Genomic DNA, 24,583 nt, shown 5'->3' with positions numbered 1-24,583 from the left:
TGTTGGTGGTTTGTTGGCTTTGATTTGTTGTTGGCGATTTGTTCGTGTTGGTGGTGATTTGTTGTTGGCAATTTGGTGTTCGTTCGGAGCTGCGTGCAGTTGCTTTGTTTTGATTTACTCACTCGTTGTGGTTGTGGTCGTTTGTGTTGCTTTTGACCTGGTTGTTTTTTTGTGGCTTGCTATACTCGTTGTTATGGGCAAGGTTTCAAATTTCGGTTTTGGAATGCATTTCGGTCCTCACCAAAACCGAAATTTTGGCTGAAATCCCACAAAATCTATTCAACGACCATTTTTTCTCCATTCGGTAATTTTGGCTGAAATTTCGGGATATTATTAAATAATTATAAAAAATCTAGATTTTTGGGTGAAATCCCTTAAATTTCGGACAAATTTATGGGATAAACGAAATTTCGACTGAAATTCCGCTGAAATAAACTATTGTTTTGGGTATATACGATTTCGGTTTCGTTATCAACCGAAACCCGAAATCTCGATCGAAATTTTAAACCTTGGTCATGGCTACCTCTTTGTGTTTTATCGGAGCCGTGTGATGATGTGTGGCACTATGGTTGTTTGTTGTTGGTGTTTGTGGTGACGGGCTGATTTTATATTGCTCTGTTGGTTGGTTGGTTGGTTGTTGTTTTCATTGGAGACGTGCTGTTTGGCTGTCGTTGGTTGGTTGTTGCGCCCTGTTGGTTGGTTATTGTGCGCTCTGTTGGGTGGTTGTTGTGCTCCTCTTTGGTGAGCTTATTTGTTGGTGGTTCGTTGCTGTTTCCCTGCTGAGGCGCTTCCATTATGGCTCTCTCCTCGTGTTCAACTCCGACGTGTGTTACTTCTCTGTCTGGACGAGCTCGTAGCTTCTGTGGTGATCGCTTTGGAGGTAGTCCTGATTCAGGGGGAGATTGTTGTTTTGGTGGCCGTTGTACTCGTCTGTGGCCGGGATGGCCTTTTTTGGTTATGCTTTTCACTATGTATTTGCCACACCAGCTTGAGGGGGAGTGTTGTAACAAGCTGGAGTGTGTATGGTATTATATGGGTATTATACTTTTTTGTAGGGTATTATAGTTTTTTGTAACAAGCTGGAGTTGTATGGTATGTACACTCCAGCTTGAGGGGGAGTGTTGAAGGGTATGTTGATGGGTATTATTGTCTTTGTATATGTAACCCTAATTTGGGCTCACATAGATATATATATATATATATATATATATATATATATATATATATATATAGAGAGAGAGAGAGAGAGAGAGAGAGAGAGAGAGAGAGAGAGAGAGAGAGAGAGAGAGAGAGAGAGAGCTCAAAAACTCATGTGGGCCCACATTTTTGGGGTGATCCAAAGCATTCATTTGAAAGGCCCTTGCATGGATTGGGTGCCTACAAAAAATCAGGTCCATAGGATCATCCTAACCCATCCAAAAGTGGAGGGAAAAATGGACAGATACTGTTTCCCCTTCCATTTGTGGAGGGAAAAAATGGGCAGATCTGTGGAGAAACAGTATCTTTCCATTTTCCCTCCACTTTTGGATGGGTTAGGATGATCCTATGGACCTGATTTTTTGTAGGCACCCTATCCATGCAAGGGCCTTTCAAATGAATGCTTTGGATCACCCCAAAAATGTGGGCCCACATGAGTTTTTGAGCTCGAGCTCAGAAACACTTTACTCATATATATATATATATATATATATATATATATATATATATATATATAATATTACATGTGAGCTCCCTAGTGGAGACTCCATCTTCTCCCTTACTCTTCTTCCTCTTCCCTTTCCAAATAACAATGTTAAAAAAGAATAACCTTTAAATGAAAGAAAACACTAACTAAACCAAAATGAAAAAGAATTCTCTACTAGGATATTTATGTGTCATGTGTGTCCTTTGGTTGGGGGGGAGGGGTGGGGGTGGGGGTGCAAAAAACCTTCATATTCGTTATTTTTCTTGAATGGCAACCTTCAAATTCATAATGAAGAAGAGTAGCGATAAAAGGGTTTGGATCTAGAACGCATCTGGGGTATTTAACGTTAAGTCCTTCTATCACCATATTATTCCTAGATCGCTTTCCCCTCACCTGTTCAGAGTTTGGAGCATCCCCGAACCTCCTAGAGTTTGTGTGTTCGGCTTGACTGCTTCTCAAGATAAAATTTTGACGGCTGATCACCTGCGCAATGACAAGACCTTTATTGTCAATCACTGTGCTCTCTGCGTGGAAGCAGGTGGATCAGTGGACCATATGTCTCTTCATTGCCGGATTCCTAGAAATGTTTGGAGCCACATCCTTGAGAGAGAGGAATTCCCATATTTCCAAAAACTCTGCCAAAGAACCATTTTAATCTACATGAAGGTCATATTGCTTAATATCTCTTGGGTTAAAATCTTTCCTTGCTTCAAGTTTACCTCTAGTACTAACCTCAAATGGTGCTACGGTGCTGGAGAAAGATTTGTTTATTTAAGGAAAGGGTTGAGATGTCTTCCCCTAGGTGGACCCCACCTTAACCAGGTTTGGTGAAGCTAAATTTGACGATTCGAGTTTTGGTAAGGTGGGGCTTTTTAGGCCCTATAAGTCAAGGACTCGAATGAGGCGGAGGTGAGGGCGGTGCTACTGGGCATCAAAATTTACCGAGATCAGTGATATGGGACTAATCATGGAAGGAGACTCTCTCCATGTTATCAGGTGGATGGGTGAGAGCTTCCCTCATCCGTGGATGTTTGTTGACATGATTGAAGAGATTCAAAATTGAGTAGAGAGGTACCTGGTCCATCTCTAACATGTAAGGAGATCGGCCAATAGCGAGGCGGATTGCCTTGCTTGATCAGGAGTTGACAGTACTTGATGGGAGATTTTTCTCCCTTCTTGATTTTCTTATTGGATGATGCAGTCTGCTTTGCAGTTTGTCTGTTTCTCTTTGCTGTGTCGTCCATCTCGGTCACAGGGTTTTCCCTTTTCCTTTCATTCGTAAAATTCCTCATCATTAAAAAGAAAACCTTTAAATTCATGGGGTTTGAACCGCCCCTTAACAAAATTTACACACTGTCATGTGAAAAGACACAATTACCACTAACTTAAGCCTCTTACTCTAACATGAGCCAATACCCTTCATGTCCAAAAAGAATAACCTTTAAATAAAAGAAAAGACTAACTAAACGAAAATGAAAAAGAAGTCTGTCTAAGGATATTTAAGGGTCATGTGGGTGTCCATAGGCACTACATCAAACTACACCTCATCATTACAATATTTACCATTTGAAAACAAAACTAGACAATGCTTTGAAATTGTTACCCTGTTTCCTTTCTTGAACCATGCAATCTCTTATGGCTCAAGGTGTTTTCCTGTCTTAAATTGGAGCTTGTTGACCATGTGTCGAATATGATTTTCTCACAAGTAGCCCCATCAATGATTTGATTGCTTACTTCTCCATTTGTAGTGCATCAGTGTGAAAAACATTTTTTACACAGCCAATCTTTCTCTTCTATGGCCTTAGTAGCAATCATATTCCATTCAATGACCAATGCATCACCATGATCACTCTTCATTGTCTCATCATCTCTAGCCCCATGTGGCTCACTGTCATATATTCGGTCTCCAATGTCTTCCTCTTCTGCTAGCTTTACAATTTTTTTTATTTGGACACGCCGATGATATGTGCCCATTTCCAAAGCATTTGAAGCACTTAACTGTGCCTCCTTGCTTATTTGCGAAACTAGTCCCCTCTTGAACGTCTCTAGATGTTGAAATCGAGGTATTTCCTCAAATGCTTGAGGATTGGGTGCTTGCACCTCCCTGGGTAACTTGTTGCCTATGATTAGAATTCCTCACCATGCTGGCCGCATTATAATCCCATCTTGTTGCTACCATTTTGTTGCTCTCCAACCTTGATCGGTAGATTTTGGATTAATGTTGAAATATCTTTATCTATGTATATTCATTAAAAGGTAAACATAGTAGAAGGAAAGAAGAGGGGTAAGAAGAAATACTAAAGAGGAGAAGAGAAGCAGAAAGAAAGAAGTGATGTTATATTCCCTACCAAATCAACATAAAAAGAACACTAGCATAAGTGATATAAACAAGAATTCATGAGTGGGCTATTGGGTCCTATCTCACTTAAGTCTTTCAACACAATCCCCCAAACTCGTGCATAGATGTCATATATGTCCATCGAAATAGATACTTTTGAACCAGCCTCATGCAAGAGCTTTCGTAGCTTACTAGCGACTTATTTCACGAATAAGGTGATAATCTACTTATGCATTTACTTCTTTAACGAAACACAAGATTGATGGCAATATATGTAGTACATTGGTTGTCACAATATATTTTTATAGACTGTGGAACTCGGAATCCCAATTCTTCCATTAAAGTCTTCAAGCATATTAGTTCACAGGCAGTGTGAGCCATTGCACGATATTCTGCGTATCCATTGGACTGGGTCAACTACATTTTATTTCTTACTGCGCCAAATAACTAGATTCCACCCAACAAAGGTACTATAACGTGTAGTTGAGCATCTGTCTGAAGGAAGTCTGCCCAATCTGCATTTGAAAAACTTCCCATTTTTTTTTAAATACAAGCCCTTTTCCTAGTGCTCCCTTAGGGTACCATAGAGTATGCCGAACAACCTTCCAATTATGTACAGTTGAAGTTAGGATGAATTGGTTGCCACACGTACAAGGAATTATAATGACGTATGCTCATGTGGTAGATACGTTTCCTAACCAGACACCTGTATTTACCGGGATCTTAAAACTACTCTCCCTTGTATTTTATCAAATTTATGTTGGGAGCTCCCACCTAATTTTTCGTATTGGTTTGGATCACATGGGCATTTAGTTGTGAAATTTCTTATCAACTGAATAATGAATAGGATTGTACCAAACCTTAGTTCTTTTATACAGAGGAGGATACATAGTTATGTGAAGTCTCCGACCTATGAGGGACAACCCACTAACATCCTTAACAGATCAGATATCATAAATGTTTAGACAAACTTGGTTAAATGTTGAGCGTGTATCCTCAAAATTATGTGCCCAGAAGTTGCTATAAAAGATTTTTATGCTCATCTCTCTGTCTGTCTGTCTGTCTCTCTCTCTCTCTCTCTCTCTCTCTATATATATATATATATATATATATATATATATATAATATTTGTGGGGGTTGTGTGGAATCATATGCCAGATTAGGTGGATTGTAAGGGGAGATGTGTGGTTTCTACATTCAAATGCATAATTCTTTATGACACATGTAATTTAATGATACTAATGATCTGTTTTGTTTCTGAATGATATCATATAATGTTCTGTTTGTGGTTTACTTGCTGTTCTTTATTTGTTTCTCCACTTCTGTATCACTAGCATCCCAATTAAAACTTTAGAACTTTGCTGTCTGCTTTGTAGCTTTAGATGTTTGTTGAAATCCATTCAAAACCTTGATGGATGCTTTATCTTTGCAGACTGCAGGAGGTTGTTCCGTTAAATGCTGGGAACATCTTTGGTGCTGAGGACAACCGTCCAGTTCCAAAATGGGAATATCTTATTCGCGAGGCACTAAATCGAATTCAGCCAATCAAGGCAAAGTTTAAATGTTACAGTGATCCTCCTTCTCCATCGAGGTTCAAGCCATCGGATGATGTCCCAGATATTGGGGATGAGATATTGCATGAAACTGATAGTGAAAGTGATGAGGAAGTCTACGCACCAGACGAAGAGTCTTTGAGCATCAATACCAACAACTATGGATGCACTACAAGCAGAAAAGAGTCCAGATTTTATGAGGAAGTCCACTGCTCTGAAAATGCTAATTTAGGCTTATCAAAAATTGGTTTTGAGAGGCAGTATTCTCCGAAGAGACTGGACAGGTTAAATTGCCTTAAGTTGGAAGATGACAATACAAGTTCGGAAACATCAGTTTCCCTACCCAAGGCCAAACTTACCAAAATGTTAAGTGTCTCAGAAAGGGTTGGTTTGAGTTGGCCAGAACAGCCCTTGGACTTGCTTCCTCGACGTGTCTTAAGCAGACCAAATTCTTTTAGAGCATCCAGTTCTTTCAAATTGTCTTTGCATAGGGATTATAAGGGATTGTCAGGGGAAACTTTTATACCAGAACTTAACCTGGAATCAGTTTTAAATAGAAAGAGAAGATCAGCTTTTGTGAGGATAGTAAGTAAGCAAATGGTTGGGATTTTCCTTACAATATGGGTTCGTAGAACCCTGCGGAAGCACATCCAAAACTTGAAGGTATCTACTGTTGGTGTTGGTGTCATGGGCTTCATTGGAAACAAGGTCAATTCCTTTTCCCATCTTAGACTTTGGACTATTCATTTATGGAATTTCATGTTATGTTGGAAAATTGTGCCACTTCATATGTAGAATGTAACGACTAGTTCTAGTCTTTTTCTTTTTATTTTACACTAGTACTTCAAAACAAAATGCTTTATTATTCTATGTAACCTATGGGCAGCTCCTATTCATTTCAGACGTCAAGAATTATGTCATGATGACTTTTGAATCATTTATACTATTATTATTTGAATAAGATAATTATTTCCAATTTAAATCAGTAATTTTTTACCCGTGACTTAAAGTGATGCAATTCAAGCGGGCCTGCAGACCCCACAAACACCGAGTCTCACTTCCCTCAAGACATACAAATAGGAGAATAAAGAGAGGTCATAATGGGTTCTTATTGCTGCATATCATGACTTCTGCAGAGGATACTATTGAATTTTTGGATGCCTGAGATGGCTTTTATGGTAGTTTGAAACTATTTGTGATTGTTGAATATGAAAGATAAAGAAGAGCGAGTAGAGATGAAAGCACAAGAAACTGTAAGCCAAGCTCATAAATTGTTTGAAGGAAGGAGTTTAAGTTGGGGCGCACGAATTGTCTCCTCTCCTTTATATCGCTAAATCAAATCAATTGCCCTTGTATTCTATATAAGGCAGAAGGAGATTAAAGGTAAATTAATCTAAGTGACTAAAATACACTTTACTCATGTTTATATAAGTCTTACACAATATGTCTACCTCTGCGACTTAAACAGACCATTCTATGGTGTATACAAGCGATAAATAATGATATTTCATCCCTCCACCTAGGGCTGCAAATGAACCGAGCCGGATCACGAACATGTTTGGGTTCGGCTCATTAAAAGCTCGGCTCGGGCTCGTTCATTTACTAAATGAGCCGAACCCGAGCCCAAAAATTAGGCTCGTCAAATAAATGGGCCGAACTCGAGCTTTGTATAGTTCGGCTTGGACAAGCTCGTGAACATTTTAGGCTCGGTTCATAAAGCCGAGCCGAGCTATAGAACTCGGATTATGTTCGTTATATTACTATATATATATATATATATATATATATATATATATATATTACTTAATGGTATTTATTTGATGTGTTTTCTAAACGAGCTGACCCTGAGCCCAACCAAGCTCGAGCCTGGCTCGGCTCACTAAAAGCTCGGCTCGGGCTCGTTTGTTTACTAAACGAGCCGAGCCGGTCTCGAGCTTTGTTGAATTTTGGTGGGCCGAACACGAGCCCATAGTATAAAGCTCGTCACGAACACGAGCTGACACTCAAACTAAGCAAGTCGAACACGAACACCCCAAATTTCGGCTCGGCTCGTTTGCAGCCCTACCTCCACCCCCTCCCCCCTCCCCCCTCCCCCTCCCCCTCAGCCTCCCTCCCTCTCCTCTCAAAATAAAAATAAAAATGATGCATTGGGTCAAAAAGCATAAGTTTGAGAACTACGAATCATGTTGAGTTTGTGTTGTAGCTTTTGTCGAAGTTGTTTGCTAACCGATGTGTAGACTGAACACATAACAAGTGAGGTCCACACTCACACACGCGCATGCGCGCGCGTAGTAACAATCCACCTCGATATGCTTCTCTGGTTGATAACCCTTCTGGTTACAGCCGTCTCTTCGCCTTTATTTCACTCTTCTTCTTGATTTCTAAACATTCATCCCTACGTTGAAACACCTTGCTACCTTATACATATTTCCTCATTGATTTCGTTGTTCAGGCTTCGCACAAGGGCATTTCCTCCTCTCTAGTTCCATCCATTGCGGGTTGCAATCATCTTGGACTGTTTCTAACCTTCCCGGCTTCTCCACTACTTATCGTGGGCCTCTTTACCCGAGGTCCGAGGTTGACACATCTACATCCCGAGTAAGATCTAACCATATTTATTCTTTCAGCCCAGTAGCCTTGATTTTGGTTCAGCGACACCCATCACACACATACCTTTGAGCCTACTTCACGCTTGAGTTTATTTATCACATTTGCATGATTCACTTTGGTCCCTAGGGTTTACTTTTTTGAACTTTATTCTCAACTTGTATTCAGACTTATGTTATTGCAGCCATATTTATATATTGCTTATCCTTGATTTTATTTGTTGTTGACAATACATGATTGATTTTCTAGTGGTTTGATTAAGTTCGAATGCTTGATCTGATTTGTGGCTTCTTTGAGTTACTGTAATTGGAAAATTAACACATTAAGCTCCCAAGTTCTCCATAATTAATTGTGAACCCTTGGGTATGCACCAATAAGTGACCTACACCAGAGTTTTAGATCTTTCATTTAGTTTTGTTTATTTATTCAATGAAGTCATTAGTTTTAAGAGCATTTTGTTATGTTTATTGGCCCCCTAGCTACTACTTTTAGGTGGGGGAGTACTTATGTCATTTTGAAGAAAGTTGACACTTTTTTAGAGAAGAAAATAACGAATTTCTTTTGGAAGGAACGGCTTGCTCATTTGTGTTTCTATGGTGTAGAAAACCCTAGGGGTTCGAGTCCTTGATCTTCCTTGATGATTTTATGCTGTTAATATCTTTTTTTATTGTCAGACACTTGGATCTGTGTGGAATTGTGGATCTGATCGTGCAGACATCAACTTCAAGAATCTTCACCAATAGCCGGCACTAGAAATCACAAAATATGATGCAGCTCATGAGCCCCATCACACCCACTTCCAAACAAAAAATTCAAAAATGGAAAAAAAAGAAAGAAAAAGAAGAAAGAAAAAGAAAGAAAGAAAGGTTATGGTGTTGTAGGCAGTATGTAAACAATCCCTAGAGAGTTTAGCTTTTTGAATGAAATTTTACCGTATGCATTTTCCGAGATTTAGGTTTTTTTTTAAAAGTTGGGTGTTAGGGGTTTCAGAGAAGTCAATAGTTTCTTTCTTTTTCTTTTTACGTTTTGGGGAATTCACAATGTTGCTCTTTTACAATATTGCTCTGTAGGAAAGAGTGAGATTATTGAGTTATGTTCATAGTTTTAGTTTCTAGTTCTAATATAATTTGAAATTTTACTTTAGGTTGGGTCAACATAGTGAAGGGATGCTTTCATTACTATGGATGATTGGTAATATTGACTGTGGTATTGTTTTATATGTTTATATATGTGGTTGATCTATGTATCTTTTGTACTTGTTTTGCTTCCGAGTTCTTCACGTCTCAATTGTGGTATTGATGATTCATTTTGATTGGGTTGCATCAAATTACTTGCCTTGGCCCTTGGGAAGATATCAACATGAACTTTCTGTTGGGTTCTTATTGCACCCAATGAGGTATGGAATCTATACTTGCTGTTGATTGACTCTCATAAAATGGATTATTTTCTACCATGCATAAAGAGATTAAATGCTGTATATTTTGTGAATTTGCATGTTGGAGATATCCATGGGTTGCATGGGGATCTTGCGGCAATTTTTTAGCCATATTCGAGTAGTTTCTAGAAATGGTTGGGGACATCTCTACAGTACAGTAGTGCCAATCACCCATGGACCAATGGGGAAGTAGTGGTGGTGAATTGAAGTCTTGGTGATCTCCTATGAAAGCAATGGGATTTGTCTACCTCAAGCAGAGTTCACCTAAAAGTATTGAAAGAAGAGGGGAATGGGATGAGCTCCTTTTGATTTTTTCTCTAGGCAGCGTCTATCCTATCTCCGTGATTTGATGTTATTGCAAAACATAGAGATTCTAGTGATGGTCCTGAAGACTTGGTGTAGCATGTTAAAGAGTTTCGTGGCAGCATCAAAATGAAGCTTGAAGCAACTTGTTCAAGGCACAGGGCCAAAACCAACAAATACCGAAAAGAGAAGCATTTTTATGAAGGCAATAGGGTAACGATTTTCTTACGTGAAGAATTCTTTCCATTGTTATTTACAACAATCTCAGTGCAAAGAAATTCTTGAGCCTTCAAAGTTGTGAAGACACTAGGACGATGTACATGAGATCGAGCTTCCAGACGACTTGAATATCTCTTAATATGAAATGGTTTTGTTATTGTTTCAATCTTGGATTTAAATTTCAGCAGAAAATTCGGATGTCGGTCCGGACTGACACCGAAAGTACAAATTTCGATGCCGGTCCAGATTTTGGAAATTTCGGAAGGGCAAAATGTAATTTTTAATTTTTTTCCCAAAATTACTGAAATTTCGGCACATTAACAAAATATGTTTTTTTTACCGAATTTCAGCCGAAATTTCGGTTTCCACCAGCTGACACCGATACTGAAACCGAAATTTCAAACGTTGGTTACACTTATGATCCACCCATGCTTGAAGAAGATGCTGGTGTTGAAGGCAATAGAAAGCATGAAACTAACACATCCTAGACCAATAGATCATCAACTAAGACGAGAGGTGACATGTTCAAAACCATCTCTGAGCAAGCCACTGGAAGTAGCAGTGTGGATAAACGCCAATGAGTTGAGAGCAACAATAATGCCTCAGAAGTGTATGAACTATGAAAACTTAAATTTGAGGGCAAGTTCTTCAAGTGAAGATAGTGGGACCATAGTAGCCGGAAACTCCTTGGGCAGTTGGGAAACTCGTTTCCCCTAAAACACGTTTCAGTTTCCCCTAAATGCGTTTCGGAAAGGTGGGAAAATCGTTTCCCCTTGAAGGTGGAAACTCGTTTCTGAAATGCATGAGAAACATATAAGAAACTTATATGAAACACGTGAGAAACGCATGGAAAACCTATAGAAAATGTGTGGGAAATATGTGTGAAACTTACACAAATAATTTAAAAAGATACACACAAAGAATTGTGGAATAGATATTAGAAAGGAAAACAACAGTGTATACCGCAATAAAAACTAAAAGTAAGAAATATCCAAATAGAAATTTGAACTTAATAAAATTTAAATCTACAAAACCATATATTTCATGTTTTCCTTGTGTTTCACATGCGTTTTCATTAATGTTTCTCTATCATTTCTGAAACGTTTCTGATGTGCTTCCTAAGATGTTTCTTGTACGATTTTTTGCCGTTTCTCATTTCCCCTCTAATTTTTTTGCGTTTCCCGTTTCGCTTCCCGAATCTGTTTCCCACCATGGCAAACTATTGGTGGGACTAATGCAATTAGAGTATGCCCAGAGGCCCCACAAGCACCCAGCTTCACTTACCTGAAGATATGCTGCCAAAAGGAAGGAATCAAGATCCAAATACAGTCTTAGTGGTGACTTCATAGGAGATCTGAAGAGGGGTCCTGTGTGGTCATTTTGTAAAGGCACCTAAAGGGAACTTTATTTTTTTTGAGAACTATGATTATTTTTAATGAGTTTTTAGATGCTTCTAGGTGAGTCTTTTGGTAGATCCAATTTAGGAAGATGAGAGTTTCTTAATTTCAATTTAGTCAGATGAGAGTTTTTCTGAATTTATAGTGTTCTGGGCCTGGATTTTACTCTATAATAGAATAGGGTTTTAGTATTTTTTTTGTTTCATGCTTAGGTCTTTTAGTATTTTTTACTCTGGGCCTGACTCCTGCAATTGCAAGTAGCAGAACTTGATGGAATTCTTACAGTTTGTAACTAGAAACCGAACTGTTTCTAGGGCATATTTTATTCAAATCTTATTTTTCTTCATTTTTTTATGATTATATTTAGGGAGATGATATTTTCACCCCCTCTGCAGTACGCATTCACCCCCCTTATAACGTGAACAGGGCAACAATGTCAAATCACGTTAAAAGGGGGGCGAATGCGTACTGGAGGGGGGGGGGGTGAAAATATCATCGCCCTTCTATTTACTTCTTCTTAGTTCTACATCAAATTAAGTGGTCAGTAAACAATTATTTTACCAATTCCACGCATATATGTCACATTTGATGATATCTGTTCAATTCTAATGCAAACTAAACTCTGTAAATCATTTGGATGCTCTTCAAGATCTCAGGTACTTACTGTGCACATAGGTCCAGGCAACTACTGATTCTTATAGAAGTATTATATTCTATTTTCCTGGGTAGCTAGTAAATGGGTTATATAAATTCTTGTGCTCTTTTGTGCTTCTCACCACTTCTCATTATGTTGTCCTCTTTTGATTGGGTGGCAAAATACAAGTTTTTTGTAGTGACAAAAGTCCTAATCTTATTGAATATGTCGACAATAATGTGGGAGGGTTTTTACTCGGTGCCTCGTATGCAAAAGAATGTCATAACGTTACAAACTGGCAATATAAAGCCACTTAGAAACTTTCAATAAGAGAATGAACGTGGACACCTCTCTCAAGATCCTATTTGCTTACTTCTAATGAGATGAGACATTCTCCATCACGCCTCCACATCTGACAACTAAAATTGATGGAAGCTCTGTAAATGGATGGGTACATTGTCTTAAATTTATGCATAAGGTACAGCGCATCATCATTCCCTGGGTTGACTCTTCATAGACAAAAAAATTTAATCGTGTGCCCGTACCTAACGTAAACCTTTCAAAGCAAGCTCAATCTGTTGTTTCTTTTGCATTTTTCAACCAGTGATTTTTTCACTGTTTATTAAGTTTTACATTTTCCTTCACTCCAAAGGTATGCTCACGTTATTGAAATTATGAGTGGTATGACACACGTTTCTGAGAATTTGGTCGGTGTCAACAACCATATTTAAAATAATTTACTTCTGCTGGAAATCCTTGCTTAAAGCGTGGCCAACCACCTATGAAGCTTTCAAAACATAAAATTGATGTAACCACCATATACATTAAATACTTTTCTCTTCTAAAGCATTAGTTTGTACATGTCAATTACAATCAGCATACTACAATGGAGACTCCTTATTCATCAATTATCCAATCTGATCTCTACGTTTTCCAACTTTTCTGCCTTCATCATATTTGGTTTATGGATGAAAATTTGGACAGTTTATAATTTAGGAAAATATGTTGATGACTTTTACATGTATTCCAGGGATCAATATCTGTCAGCATGTCCATATACCAAACACATTTTTGCTTTGTCTGTACTCACCTAACATCCGGTGAGAAGGATGCGGATGGACTTAAGAGGAATGCTGATGTGCAAGAAATACATAGGAGAACACATTTCAATGCTAAGAATATCCATGACCATGAGTAAGTAAACATAATACTTCATTTATTCACATTTCAATGCTAAGAATATCCATGACCATGAGTAAGTAAACATAATACTTCATTTATTTTGTGGGTACCCATACAAATGAAGAAGCCCCGGTAATTTATGTTTGGATTAAATTATATCCTTCTTTCTGTGGAATTGTAATGGATGCTGTACATTTTGCTTTGTTATTGATGTTTCCAGTATTTTCCTTGGTAGCTGACCTTCATTTTTGAAATACAAAAGTAATGTTCTATTGAAGTTCTTGATAAAGCAGCCACAAATTATCATGAAAAATGTATGGGCTGTTATGATGGCTTATGGTGAAAACTGAACTACTATTGTTTCAATTTGATCATAGTTAAACTGTGTTTATGATATCCATGGTTTTAATTTTCGGCTGAAATCCGGATTTTGGCCTGGACCGAAACTGAAATTTATACCAAAATTTTTAAAATTTCGGATTTCGGCCGGAATTTTAAGATTTACACTGAAATTACCGAAATTTCGGTTTTGGCTGAGGCTGAAACTGAAATCGAAATTTCAAACCTTGATGATATCATCCAATGAGTGACTTATTTTCCTGTAATACTTTGTTTATATTTAAGTTATAGATTGCCATTCAAAAAAATATGTATATTTAAGTTAAAATCCTGATATACTTTCAGCTGAGGCTTCTACCTTGCTCCGATCCCTCCAAAGTAGCCAAGGTGTGGGGCATCCAAGCTCCGTCGAGGGTATGTATCTTTGGATTGGCCGCATGTCTTGAGAGGATCTAGACTATTGACTTCCTCAGGAATAGGAATATGTTGATTATCGATCATTGTGCATTGTGTATCGAGGCGGGAGAGTTGGTGGACCATCTCCTAGTCCATTGCAAGATGGGTAGAGATATATGGGGCAGATCACTATCCAGATTTGTGATAGATTGGGTTTTTCCGGCAAAGTTCTTAGAGGTGTTGGATGGGTTGGCAATGGCGCCATGGAAAAGTAAAGGCAAATACTCTGGCTTCAAGGAATTTTCAAAAGGAGCAAAGCTCCTTTTTAATAAGGCAATCCCCTTAACTATTTCACGGGTAAAAACTTTAGAGATCTTCAGGTTTGTATCGGCATATGACTTATGGCATGGTTGGAGGGAGATCTGTGGCACCTCTAGTATCGAGCCTAAAATTATTCAAGCTGGGACACCTCCGGCCCATGGTATTTTAAAACTAAATTTCGATGGCTTCAGTTTGGGTAACCCCTGGCCTTCTGGAATTGGAGGTTTTCTTCAAAATGAAGGAGTAGTCTTATGGTCATTCAGAGGCTCGATTGGGGTTGCAGATGCAAACGAGGCAGAGGTCCGGGCTATTCTCCAAGGAATTAAAATGCTACACAATGTGGATTTGAACAGGGAATAGACTGAAGGGGACTCTCTTGGGAGACCCGCAGGGCTATTAGCTCAGTGGTAGAGCGCGCCCATGATAATTGCGTTGTTGTGCCTGGGCTGCGAGGGCTCTCAGCCACATGGATAGTTTATGCTCATTAGCGCCTGACCCGGAGATGTGGATCATCCAAGGCACATTAGCATGGCGTACTCCTCCTGTTCGAACCGGAGTTTGAAACCAAACTTCTCCCCAGGAGGATAGATGGGGCGATTCAAGTGAGATCGCTCCTTGGAGATTTGCAGCCTTTTTTGACAAGATTCGGGATTGATTGGGTTCGGCATCGGTCTCTTTCCTCCATGTGAGGCGGACAGATTGGCGAGAGATAGGGTTTCTAGGGAGAGTTTAGAGCTTTTGGATTTTCTCCCTCCATAAATTTTGATTTCGTCCGTTGTATGTTTCTTCATTTTTTTTCTTCTGTTAACCTCGTTTTTGTTGTATCTTGGGGACCCTCTATGTCTCATTTTCTTTAATGAAATCCTTTCACCATTAAAAGAAATCATGATATCCTTAATGATCTCTATTTTGATATTTACGAGGCAGTTTTAGTCATATTACCAAACCCTAGTTAGGGTATGGAGCTAACTATAGAGTATATGAAACCAATAAAAGTTTGAAGAGCTCTTGGTACTTGACCCTGAACTGAGTTCAGGGCGGCAGCATCCAAAACATTGCAAGACTGAAGAATGTCTATGAACGTCCAAACTAGTAAGAACACTAGAGAACTTTTGCATATTTTGATAAACTATATGCATTGAGAAGAGTTGGTGAAAATATACGATGGCAGTCTCACTGCGAACTCTCCGGCACAATGTACTCTTCTCAATGTATAATCTATATACATTGAGAAGAGTTGACTACGTATCTTTTTTATCAAAATTCTTTTATTCTCACACTTCGACTACTGCTTTGGCTGAAAACATTAAAAAATGATGGTGATTTAGCACTGAAATTTTTTTCATCCATACACTCTTTGATGTTTAGTTCAACTCACTCAAACTATATAAAGATTATACCTCATTCTCCTGCCAAAACTTTGAAAGGGTATATCTACCTTTCTTCTTCATAGGTTTTCTCTGAAGAATGGTTTGGTGTATTCTTTATTGATTGATACTGAAAAGAAAGTAAAATTTTAAATAAGTCGGGCAGTATATAATAAAAAATTGCATGAAAGAGGTTGGGTGTCTCACTCCTCACCATGGATTTCACATTCCTTCACTAAAACTGCTTTCCATAAATAATATTTAAAGAACATATATTAAAAATAGAAAATATGTAAAGAACATATATAAATCATCTACAGTTGACTCTCTTATATTTTATATTCCCGGTGGCAACTTTTTACATAAGATATTAGAGCATATTAAGTATTAGAAAATAAGTCTATCACCTGATTTTTCTCGCAGTCTCGCTGCCCCTTACCACCACCCCTTACGTTTTGTTGAATTCATATTTTTGTTCAAACCCTCATGTAGTTCCATGGATTGAGTGTGTTGTATCCTTGCCTTGTTGTGCTCTTGTTGGTGGCTTGTTGTTGCCTTATGGTTGTCTTGTTGTTGTCTTGTAGTCATCTCCTTGTTGTTCTCTTCTTGTTGCCTTATGCTTGCCTTGTTGTTGTCTTGTAGTTGTCTTGTAGTCATCTCCTTCTTCCCATTGTCTTCTATGACTTTTATGTTGATGTGAAAGGTGCACACCAAGTGTTTGATAAAATGTCGAAGAGAGGTGTTGTGCCTTGCTAGTCTTCTTTTCATTTCAAGTTGAAGGCCTTCGGCCTCAACTTGAGGGGGAGTGTTGTCATCTTGTCTTGATATTGTTTTCTTTGTTGTCTTGATATTGTTTTCATTGTTTTCATGTAGTTATTCTTTTGTTGTCTTCTCTTAAGGAGGAGTGTTAGTGTTGTCTTCTTGTCTTCTTCTCTCCTTTTCGACTTTTCATGTTGTCATTTCCGGGCTCATGTCTCGCCCTAGGGAGAGTGGTGTTGTTGGTGATTCTGTTCTTTGTCTTCTTCATGATGTATTTCACCACTCTTTGAGTGTCAGTTTCCTTCTTCAGTCGTTTATTCTCTTCGTGTTCTTGCGTAACTTTTACGCATTCATCTTATTTTTCCAGCTTTATGCCTTATCTTCACCGGGTGATGGCCTCCCCATCGTTGGTCGGTTCTCCGGGTGATGGATTCCCCATCGTTGGTCGGTTCACAGGTGACGGTGTCCCCGTCGACCTTGTCACTAGATGATGGTTTCCCCATCCTTGGTTGGTTATCTTTTCTTTTCTTCTTATCTTCATTCGATGATGTTCTTGCCGTCAACCTTGTCACCAGACGATGGTTTTCCCATCTTGCTTGTTTATCGTCTCATTTTCTTCTTCTCTCCAGGTGACGGTTTCCCTGTCGACCTTGTCTCCGATGGTTTTCCCATCGGTTGTTATCTTCTCTTGGCGTTTTGCTACGTAGCTGATGTCTCTGCCATCCAGTGCTACTTCGCCGTTGTTCGCTGTGTGCGCCTTTGGTGTGCCTATTTTGATCATTGGACCGTTGCTGGTTCTTGCCATGGCGTCTCCATTGCTCGTAGATATGCAGATTTGTTCACCGTGCTCTCATTCAAGGGGAGGCCCTGTTTGATTGCTCTTGCTGTTGTGCTACTTCAGGGGGAGCTATTTTTTATGACCGTTGATCTCGATGTTGGTCACTATGGCTGTTACTACTTTTTATTATGCTTTTCATTATGTATTCACCACACCAGCTTGAGGAGTGTTATACCAAGCTGGATGTGTGTATGAGCTTATTATACTTTTTTGTTATTTTTAGTTGGTTGTTGTAGTTTCTTTGTAGCAAGCTGGATTTCCATAGTATATGCACTCCAGCTTGAGGGGGAGTGTTGAATAACATGTAAGGGTTGTTTATTCATTATTTGTCGGATAGGGGGTATTGTAGTCTTGGTACTCATGTTGCCCTAGATGGGCCTATGTATGCATCATTTACATGATGAGCTCCCTAGTTGAGATTCCCATTTTCTTCCTCCTCTCTTTAACCCTAGCCTCATTTCTAACACATTTCATTTCTTTTTTAGCATTTAATGCTGAGGGGGGGGGGGGGGGGGGGAGAGAGAGAGAGAGAGAGAGAGAGAGTGGGAAGAGAGAGAAATGAGAGGTCATACACTTTTTTCATTTGAGAGAGATGAGTGGTCACCGCCCAATATATACACGTCCTTCAATCCTGTCGTAATGAGTGTCTAAGTGTATCATAGAGAGCAAGTGTCACAGTTCTTTTTTGGTTAGAAATATACTTTATATACATAACTTCCAATCCTTTAAGAATGTCAGTGGTACAAAATGCGATTAGGATCTGTGAATTTTGAAATCCATTTTCTTTTGTATTTTCTTTTTTCTTGTCATTCTCCTATGTTGTACTTATATAGTATTGTAAAGTATATGTACTTTCAACTCACCCCCATGATTGGTCACTGCCCAATATATACACGTCCTTCAATCCTGTCATAATGAGTGTCTAAGTGTCTATAATAGAGAGCAAGTGTCACAGTTCTTTTTTGGTTAGAAATATACTTTATATACATAACTTCCAATCCTTTAAAAATGTCAGTGGTACAAAATGCGATTATGATTTGTGCATTTTGAAATCCTTTTTCTTTTGTATTTTCTTTTTTCTTGCCATTCTCCAATGTTGTACTTATATAGTATTGTAAAGTATATGTACTTTCAACAACATTTTCTAAGACGGTACTCGCTTATATCTTATATCACTAGATTTTTCTATTAAGTATGAGAAATAAGAGATTATAAATTACCAGCATAGGAACAATGTCGGTTCTTGATCTAGCAAAAGGATATAAGAGATTATAAATTTATGGGGCATTGAATATGAGAGCCCCAACTCAATGTATGCCTCTAATTTAAATAAAAATAAAGAAGAAAATTATAAATGCATGCATTTATGTGTAAAAGCTTATAGAAATTTGAAATTAACAAATTCAAACTCTACTAACACCCACAAAATACATTAAAAATTATGGAAATACAAATTAAAAAAGGGAAAATATTAGGTAATGGAATAAAAAATTAACAGAAATTAATATAAAAACGTACCAAGTGCTTTTTTTTAAACCCGGAGTTGTTCTAGGCCCTGGGGCGGACCAGCTATATATATATATATATATATATTGCATCAGAAAGAATGAGAAGACTTAGACCGAGCCTCTGGATACATATAAGGGGATAGACCCTAAGAATATTACAGCAGCGAAGGGTGACCAACATGAGACAGCCCTATGTCTTAGAGGACCGAATGTTAGGAAGACCCAAAGCATCACACCGAGCCGCCCCTCGAGCTTTACGGGGCATTTCACGCCACGAATCAAAGAAGGATGATTCTTTAGAGTCACATGCCGCATTGGCAAGGGCGTCAGCTACCGAATTACCTTCTCTGAACTAATGTTGGATAGACGGCCGCAAGGACTCAAGAAGAGCAAGTATTTCCTTCCAGAAGTGGCAACGGACACGGGCCTTTCTTAGAGGTGAATTCCACCAATACCTTGCTGTCAGACTCAATGATGAGCCAAGCAAATGCGTTGACCATCCAATAAAGCTCTAGCCTTGGCAAGCATGTTCATGGAATTACTTAGTAAGAGTAAAATCCGAAAACAACCGAAGAAGTCTCATTCCTAAGAACCCTTCCACCTCCAGCCTCTCTCGGATTACCTTTGGCGGCCCCATCAACATTTAGCTTCATAAAACCTTTGTCCTGCCTTTTTCACCAAACCCAAGAATCCTTTAGGATATTCGGCTCACGAGCTTTGATCATCAACTTATCTAGCGTGATTTGGTCCACCATAGATGGCTCTCAAAATGGCTTTAATAAAAGGCTTAGTTGTCTTAAATCATCCACTATATTGCTCAGAATCTGGCCAATAGTGTTGTGCCGCCCCTCCATCCTCCTAGCACACCTCTCTTAAAATGTTTCCCCGGTGATGAGGGGTCTTACTCATAAGAAAATCGGCCAAAGATTTCTTTTTAATTTCCCAATCCAACCAAGCCTTGAACCCGCTTCTTAGTGGTTGAAGATGATAAAGTTCCAAACCCCAACATAGCAAGTGTTTTTTTCTCACATTTTGGAGGCATTTTCCACATGCATTAGAAGCGTTTCCCACATGCTTCAGGTGCATTTCTCTAATATCTCCGTTGCATTTCATGTGTTTCCCATGATGCATGCCCATCGTTTCCTAAACATTTCTAATACATTTCGTATGACATTTCTCAATGTGTTTTTCATTTGATTTCCTATCACTTTCCTATTTCTCATTTCCCTTTGGTTCCCCCCCTTCTCTTTCACCCTTCACTTCCCAAGTTCGTCCCCAACCTGGTAGCTATGGTGCCAATCATATTCTATAAACATGAAACCTTGTAGCTGCATGATACCTCTGGAAAAATCAATCTCGAGATGATTAAAAAAAAAACATTTTTACTAATGCTAGGGGTTTCTTTGTAGAAATAGTGAACTTGTTTGCAGCACCTTGTCTTCCCTATTGTTGCACATAGCTGTACTTGTCCTACATGAGTATGTTGGTTGAACTTGTTACATTTAGAAGAAAACATTTAGCAAACCATACATTTTTTCATCACCTACATTTTCTTTCACACTTCCACCAGGAAATCTAAATTCATTTTGTTTTTGTTCTCTTTTCAGAAGAATTATCTGGTTTGGTGATTTGAATTACCGCATCAACTTATCATATGAGAAGACACGAGAATTCATCTCAAACAAAGAATGGTCGAAATTGGCGGAGAGGGACCAGGTAAGTTATCTTATATTTTTCTTGTCTGAAATGGTTCCTTTGATTCTCTCAAAGAAGCTCCCTTGTTTCTTGGTGTTGAAACTGGTACAATTTCCAAACGATGGTTCTTTAAAGTGTTATAAATGTCTAATTGACCATAGATTGACATCTTAACTGAAAATAATTAAGATTAACACCTGGAAACTTGATACACAGAAATGAACACAAGCAGCATTGAAAAAACTATGCCGATACTCTAATGATTTCTTGTACTATTTTGCTTCTTTTCTGGTGCCTCTTGACTAAACCAAGGTCTTTTTGTTTACTTAAAACTGCCGTCTTTTGGCAGCTGATACGAGAGTTAAAGAAAGGTCATGTGTTCGACGGATGGTCAGAGGGTACTTTAAATTTTTCCCCAACGTATAAATATGAGTTTAACTCTAAGAAGTACTTCGGAGAGGATCCGAAGGCTGGGAGGCGCACTCCTGCCTGGTATGCGTTCATCAACCCCTGCCTATTATTTATGTGGTTGATCTATCCGCTGATTTCTTGTGTTTCTTTTATTGTTGCTTTTTCATTGTTCTGATGCGTCTATATAGTTGTATTTAAACAGGTTGCTGAGTGTCTGTATGCAAGGTCATAGGCTTTGTTCCTGGAAAGTTATTAGCGACTGAATTCTCACCTTATTTAAGAAGTTGTTGGTTTACTTAGGAAATATCCTGTAAAATCTCACTAAAATAGAGAACATGTTCACAGAAATAACTAAAACTAATTTCCACATAAGGAATTCTTTTTACAATAGAACTCATTTCTGTAAAGGATTGTAATGAAATATAGTAGTTTTTAATTATGCTTTTTTTTTAATAGTACTTTTTAATTATGTTTACGATTTTTTAATCTTTCGTTGAGTATCTTCATCATGATTTTCTTGAAAAGGTAGTGTATTGTATGCATATTTTTTCGACATACTTTTTAATGTGATGTAGGCCATTATCATTGATCCGTAAGATCTTTTGTTATTTATCACATTAAAAAGTACAGTGCTTTTTAATGTGATGTAGGCCATTATCATTGATCCGTAAGATCTTTTGTCCAATGGCAGACCAAGCAACTTCATCTCGTCAAATGTTTCTTCAGCTTGAGTAAGATTACCTGCTTTGCAGATGCGGTCACAATGAAGGCAAGATACGTGACCGCATCTGATGAAGGCAAGATCATCGGGATCTGGAAATCTTCCGGGGCCTTTTTCCGTCAGATTGTTCCTAGCCCCGAAACCTCCCTCAGCCCGCAACCTTTCCCCACTTCTTCTTGGGTACCGGCAGGAGAGTTCTTTCGAATGGAGGTTAGGCCGGCAGGAGAGTTCCCCGGGGGTGTTCGTTCATATTGGGAAGTGCTATCGGTAAAGGAATTTGTAGTTGTGAGTATAGAATAGAAAGCCTGAAAGCTGTGTATCTTGACATCGTAGCTACTGGCTATTCTGTATTTGAAGCTCTTCAATCGCTGGAGATTCAGAGAGATTGTTGTAGGAAAAGTCTTATACTTCTAGGCAATAGGAAGAGTATAAATTCCTCGATCTTCACTGAGGAACCGCCGTGCGTATGCCATTGGATCAGGTAGCGAGGGGGAGAGTCCAGATCCGGATAGGAGAAATTTTTCTGGTCGCAGAAGAGAATCAGGAAGATGGGCTGAATGATTAAGAACAAACGCGATCCCAAATCAATCCCATGTTAGGGATTGGAAGTGTGCAGAATGTGGATACTATAACTTTGGTAGACGGAGCCGATGCAGAAAATGCTTACTTGTAAAGACCGACCCTTCCAAGGTCCATTTAGATGTTCAACTATTTATTAATTTTGTTAGTAAATCCCTCTTGATTGATGGTCGCATGAATTAGAACTGAAATCGGAACCTTTCAAACCGTCGGATCAAGCCTAGGATCCCTTGGATCGTCAATCTGACTTATATATATGACAAATCATGTCATTCGAGCGTCGATCTCCCTTGATCTTTCTATGATCAAGAGATTTAGAAAATCGATGACTCTTAAATTTTCTTTTCTTATTATCTTTAAACTATGTATAATAAAAAAATTTCCTTGAAACCCAAGTAAAAGACTTCACATGGAAATTGTGAATTTGTAACTTAATTAGAAAAAGGAGGAAAATATTAATTAGAAAATTATTTATTTTCGTCACTTTAATTAGCTAAATTTTGGGGCATCAAATTTTGTTCGTTTGACTTGATTTTGGTCCCATTGGATGAATTTTTCGATTATCTATCCAACGGGCCTAAGATTTCGCGATTCGAAAGTGATTTGAGGAAGTTATGGCCCATTTATGGTATGGGTATGGGTTAATTACGGGATTAATATTATTGGGATTTTTTTTTAGAAAAGTGGGGCACACTTTGAACCGCTTTTTGATTAAGATTAGTATTTCTCTTATTTAGGAATCCTTGCCACATCATAATTACTTTTAGTAACCAATAGGATCTTTAGATCTAGGAAAGAGATAAAATAAAAGTAAAGAAAATAGGAAAAGATATCCAAGATGCTAAAAACATGGAGATTTCAAATCTCCACAAATTTATGGGACGTGCACACGTTTTCCTCCCAAAAAAACTTCTATTAATTGTAATATGGCCACTTTCCTCCTTACAAGTTGAACTTTGTAAACTTTCTTTTCTCGTTTGATATACGATTAGGAATAAATTAAGAAAATAGCATATAAATTAAATAAGAAAGTGATTTGGGGAAAGATGCCTCAAAATAATTGGAAACACAACACACCACTATATATATATATATATATATATATATATATATATATATATATATATTATGGGACGTCCCTCTCTCTCTCCCCCAAAATTTTCACACGTTCGAGAGAGAGAGAGAGAGAGAGAGAGAGAGAGAGAGAGAGAGAGAGGTGCGTCCAACGAAAAAAGAGAGAAAGAAAGACAGAAAAAAAGAAAGAGAGAGAGAGAGTGCTCCAGGAGGGAAAAAGAAAAGTAAGAGGGAAGGGAGAAAAAGAAAAAGAGGGAAAGGAAGAGAAGAGGAAAAGAAGTAGGGAATGGTGATTCATCGGGATTTTCATCTCCAAGTAAGTATTGAAATAAATCGATCTTTAATTTTCCTTCGAATAAACATATTTTCGTTCGAAAAGGTTGAATTTCTCTTCGAATAGGTTATGAATTGATCTAAAATCATAATTTAGATAATATGAATAAGAAATCTCAAATCTGGACTCAATTACTTGCCCATATGAACCGAAAAACGGAATTGATAACCGCACCCGTTAGGTTCATCCTATCTAAAATTTAAATGAATTAGGATAAAAATCTAATGGAAATCAACTTGAAAATAAATATACTTGCTGGAAATCAATTTAAGAACTGATTTAATGATTATCATATTTTTTATAACGGCACCAAGTATCTTCGTTTTATTTGAAAACAATAAGAAATAGAATAAAAGCCTTTTTAGGAATGAATAATACATTAAATAAGTGTTGGAATTCAGATTTTAAAATCAGATTCAGTGACTTTCGTGTTTTTGATAATGGCACAAGAATATATTGTTTTATATGGGACCATATGGAGAAATCCGAAATCAGTTATTAAAGTTTTTGTAAACATATAAGAGATACAAACCCGATTTTGATAACCGCACCAAAATCAATTGTTTTTGCTGAAATTTGTAGGTATACTTAATTTGGGACAGCAAAACATAATTTAGAATAATATGAGACAGTTTTCTAATCCTTGACAATTTAGGAAAAGAAGGAGAATTTTGATAACCGAACATAGGAGTTTTGTCTTTGCTGAAATTTAAGAAAAGTAACGGAAGATCAGCAGTAAAAACTTTGCAAAAATAAAACAATAAATCAACTTTTAAATTAAAAGTTAAGGTTTGATAATAAAAATGGTAGATAGGAGTTTATAGAAAGATTTGGTAAAGAAAGACATTAAAACGCATCAAGGAAATGGACAAAGGCAAACAAACTAAAA

The 24,583-nt window shown here is 38.0% G+C and overlaps 1 protein-coding gene across 7 annotated transcripts in view; it reads left to right on the top strand.

The window, feature by feature from the left end:
- Positions 1-24,583, top strand: part of LOC143885477 (type IV inositol polyphosphate 5-phosphatase 3-like) — a 59,071-nt gene that overhangs the window by 16,856 nt on the left and 17,632 nt on the right. For all 7 annotated transcript variants that reach the window (XM_077389687.1, XM_077389686.1, XM_077389685.1 and 4 more), the window contains 4 exons: positions 5,455-6,283; positions 13,201-13,364; positions 20,488-20,596; positions 20,925-21,067. In XM_077389687.1, coding sequence (XP_077245802.1) covers positions 5,455-6,283; positions 13,201-13,364; positions 20,488-20,596; positions 20,925-21,067 — 1,245 coding nt within the window. The remainder of the gene's footprint in view (positions 1-5,454; positions 6,284-13,200; positions 13,365-20,487; positions 20,597-20,924; positions 21,068-24,583) is intronic.

The sequence above is a fragment of the Tasmannia lanceolata genome, unplaced genomic scaffold (genome assembly GCF_043159265.1).
Source record: "Tasmannia lanceolata isolate RefF3 unplaced genomic scaffold, GAP_Taslan_0.1 ptg000008l, whole genome shotgun sequence".
In the NCBI taxonomy this organism is placed as follows: domain Eukaryota; kingdom Viridiplantae; phylum Streptophyta; class Magnoliopsida; order Canellales; family Winteraceae; genus Tasmannia; species Tasmannia lanceolata.
Note: the sequence above shows the minus strand (reverse complement) of the source record. Positions and strands in the feature narration are given on the sequence as shown.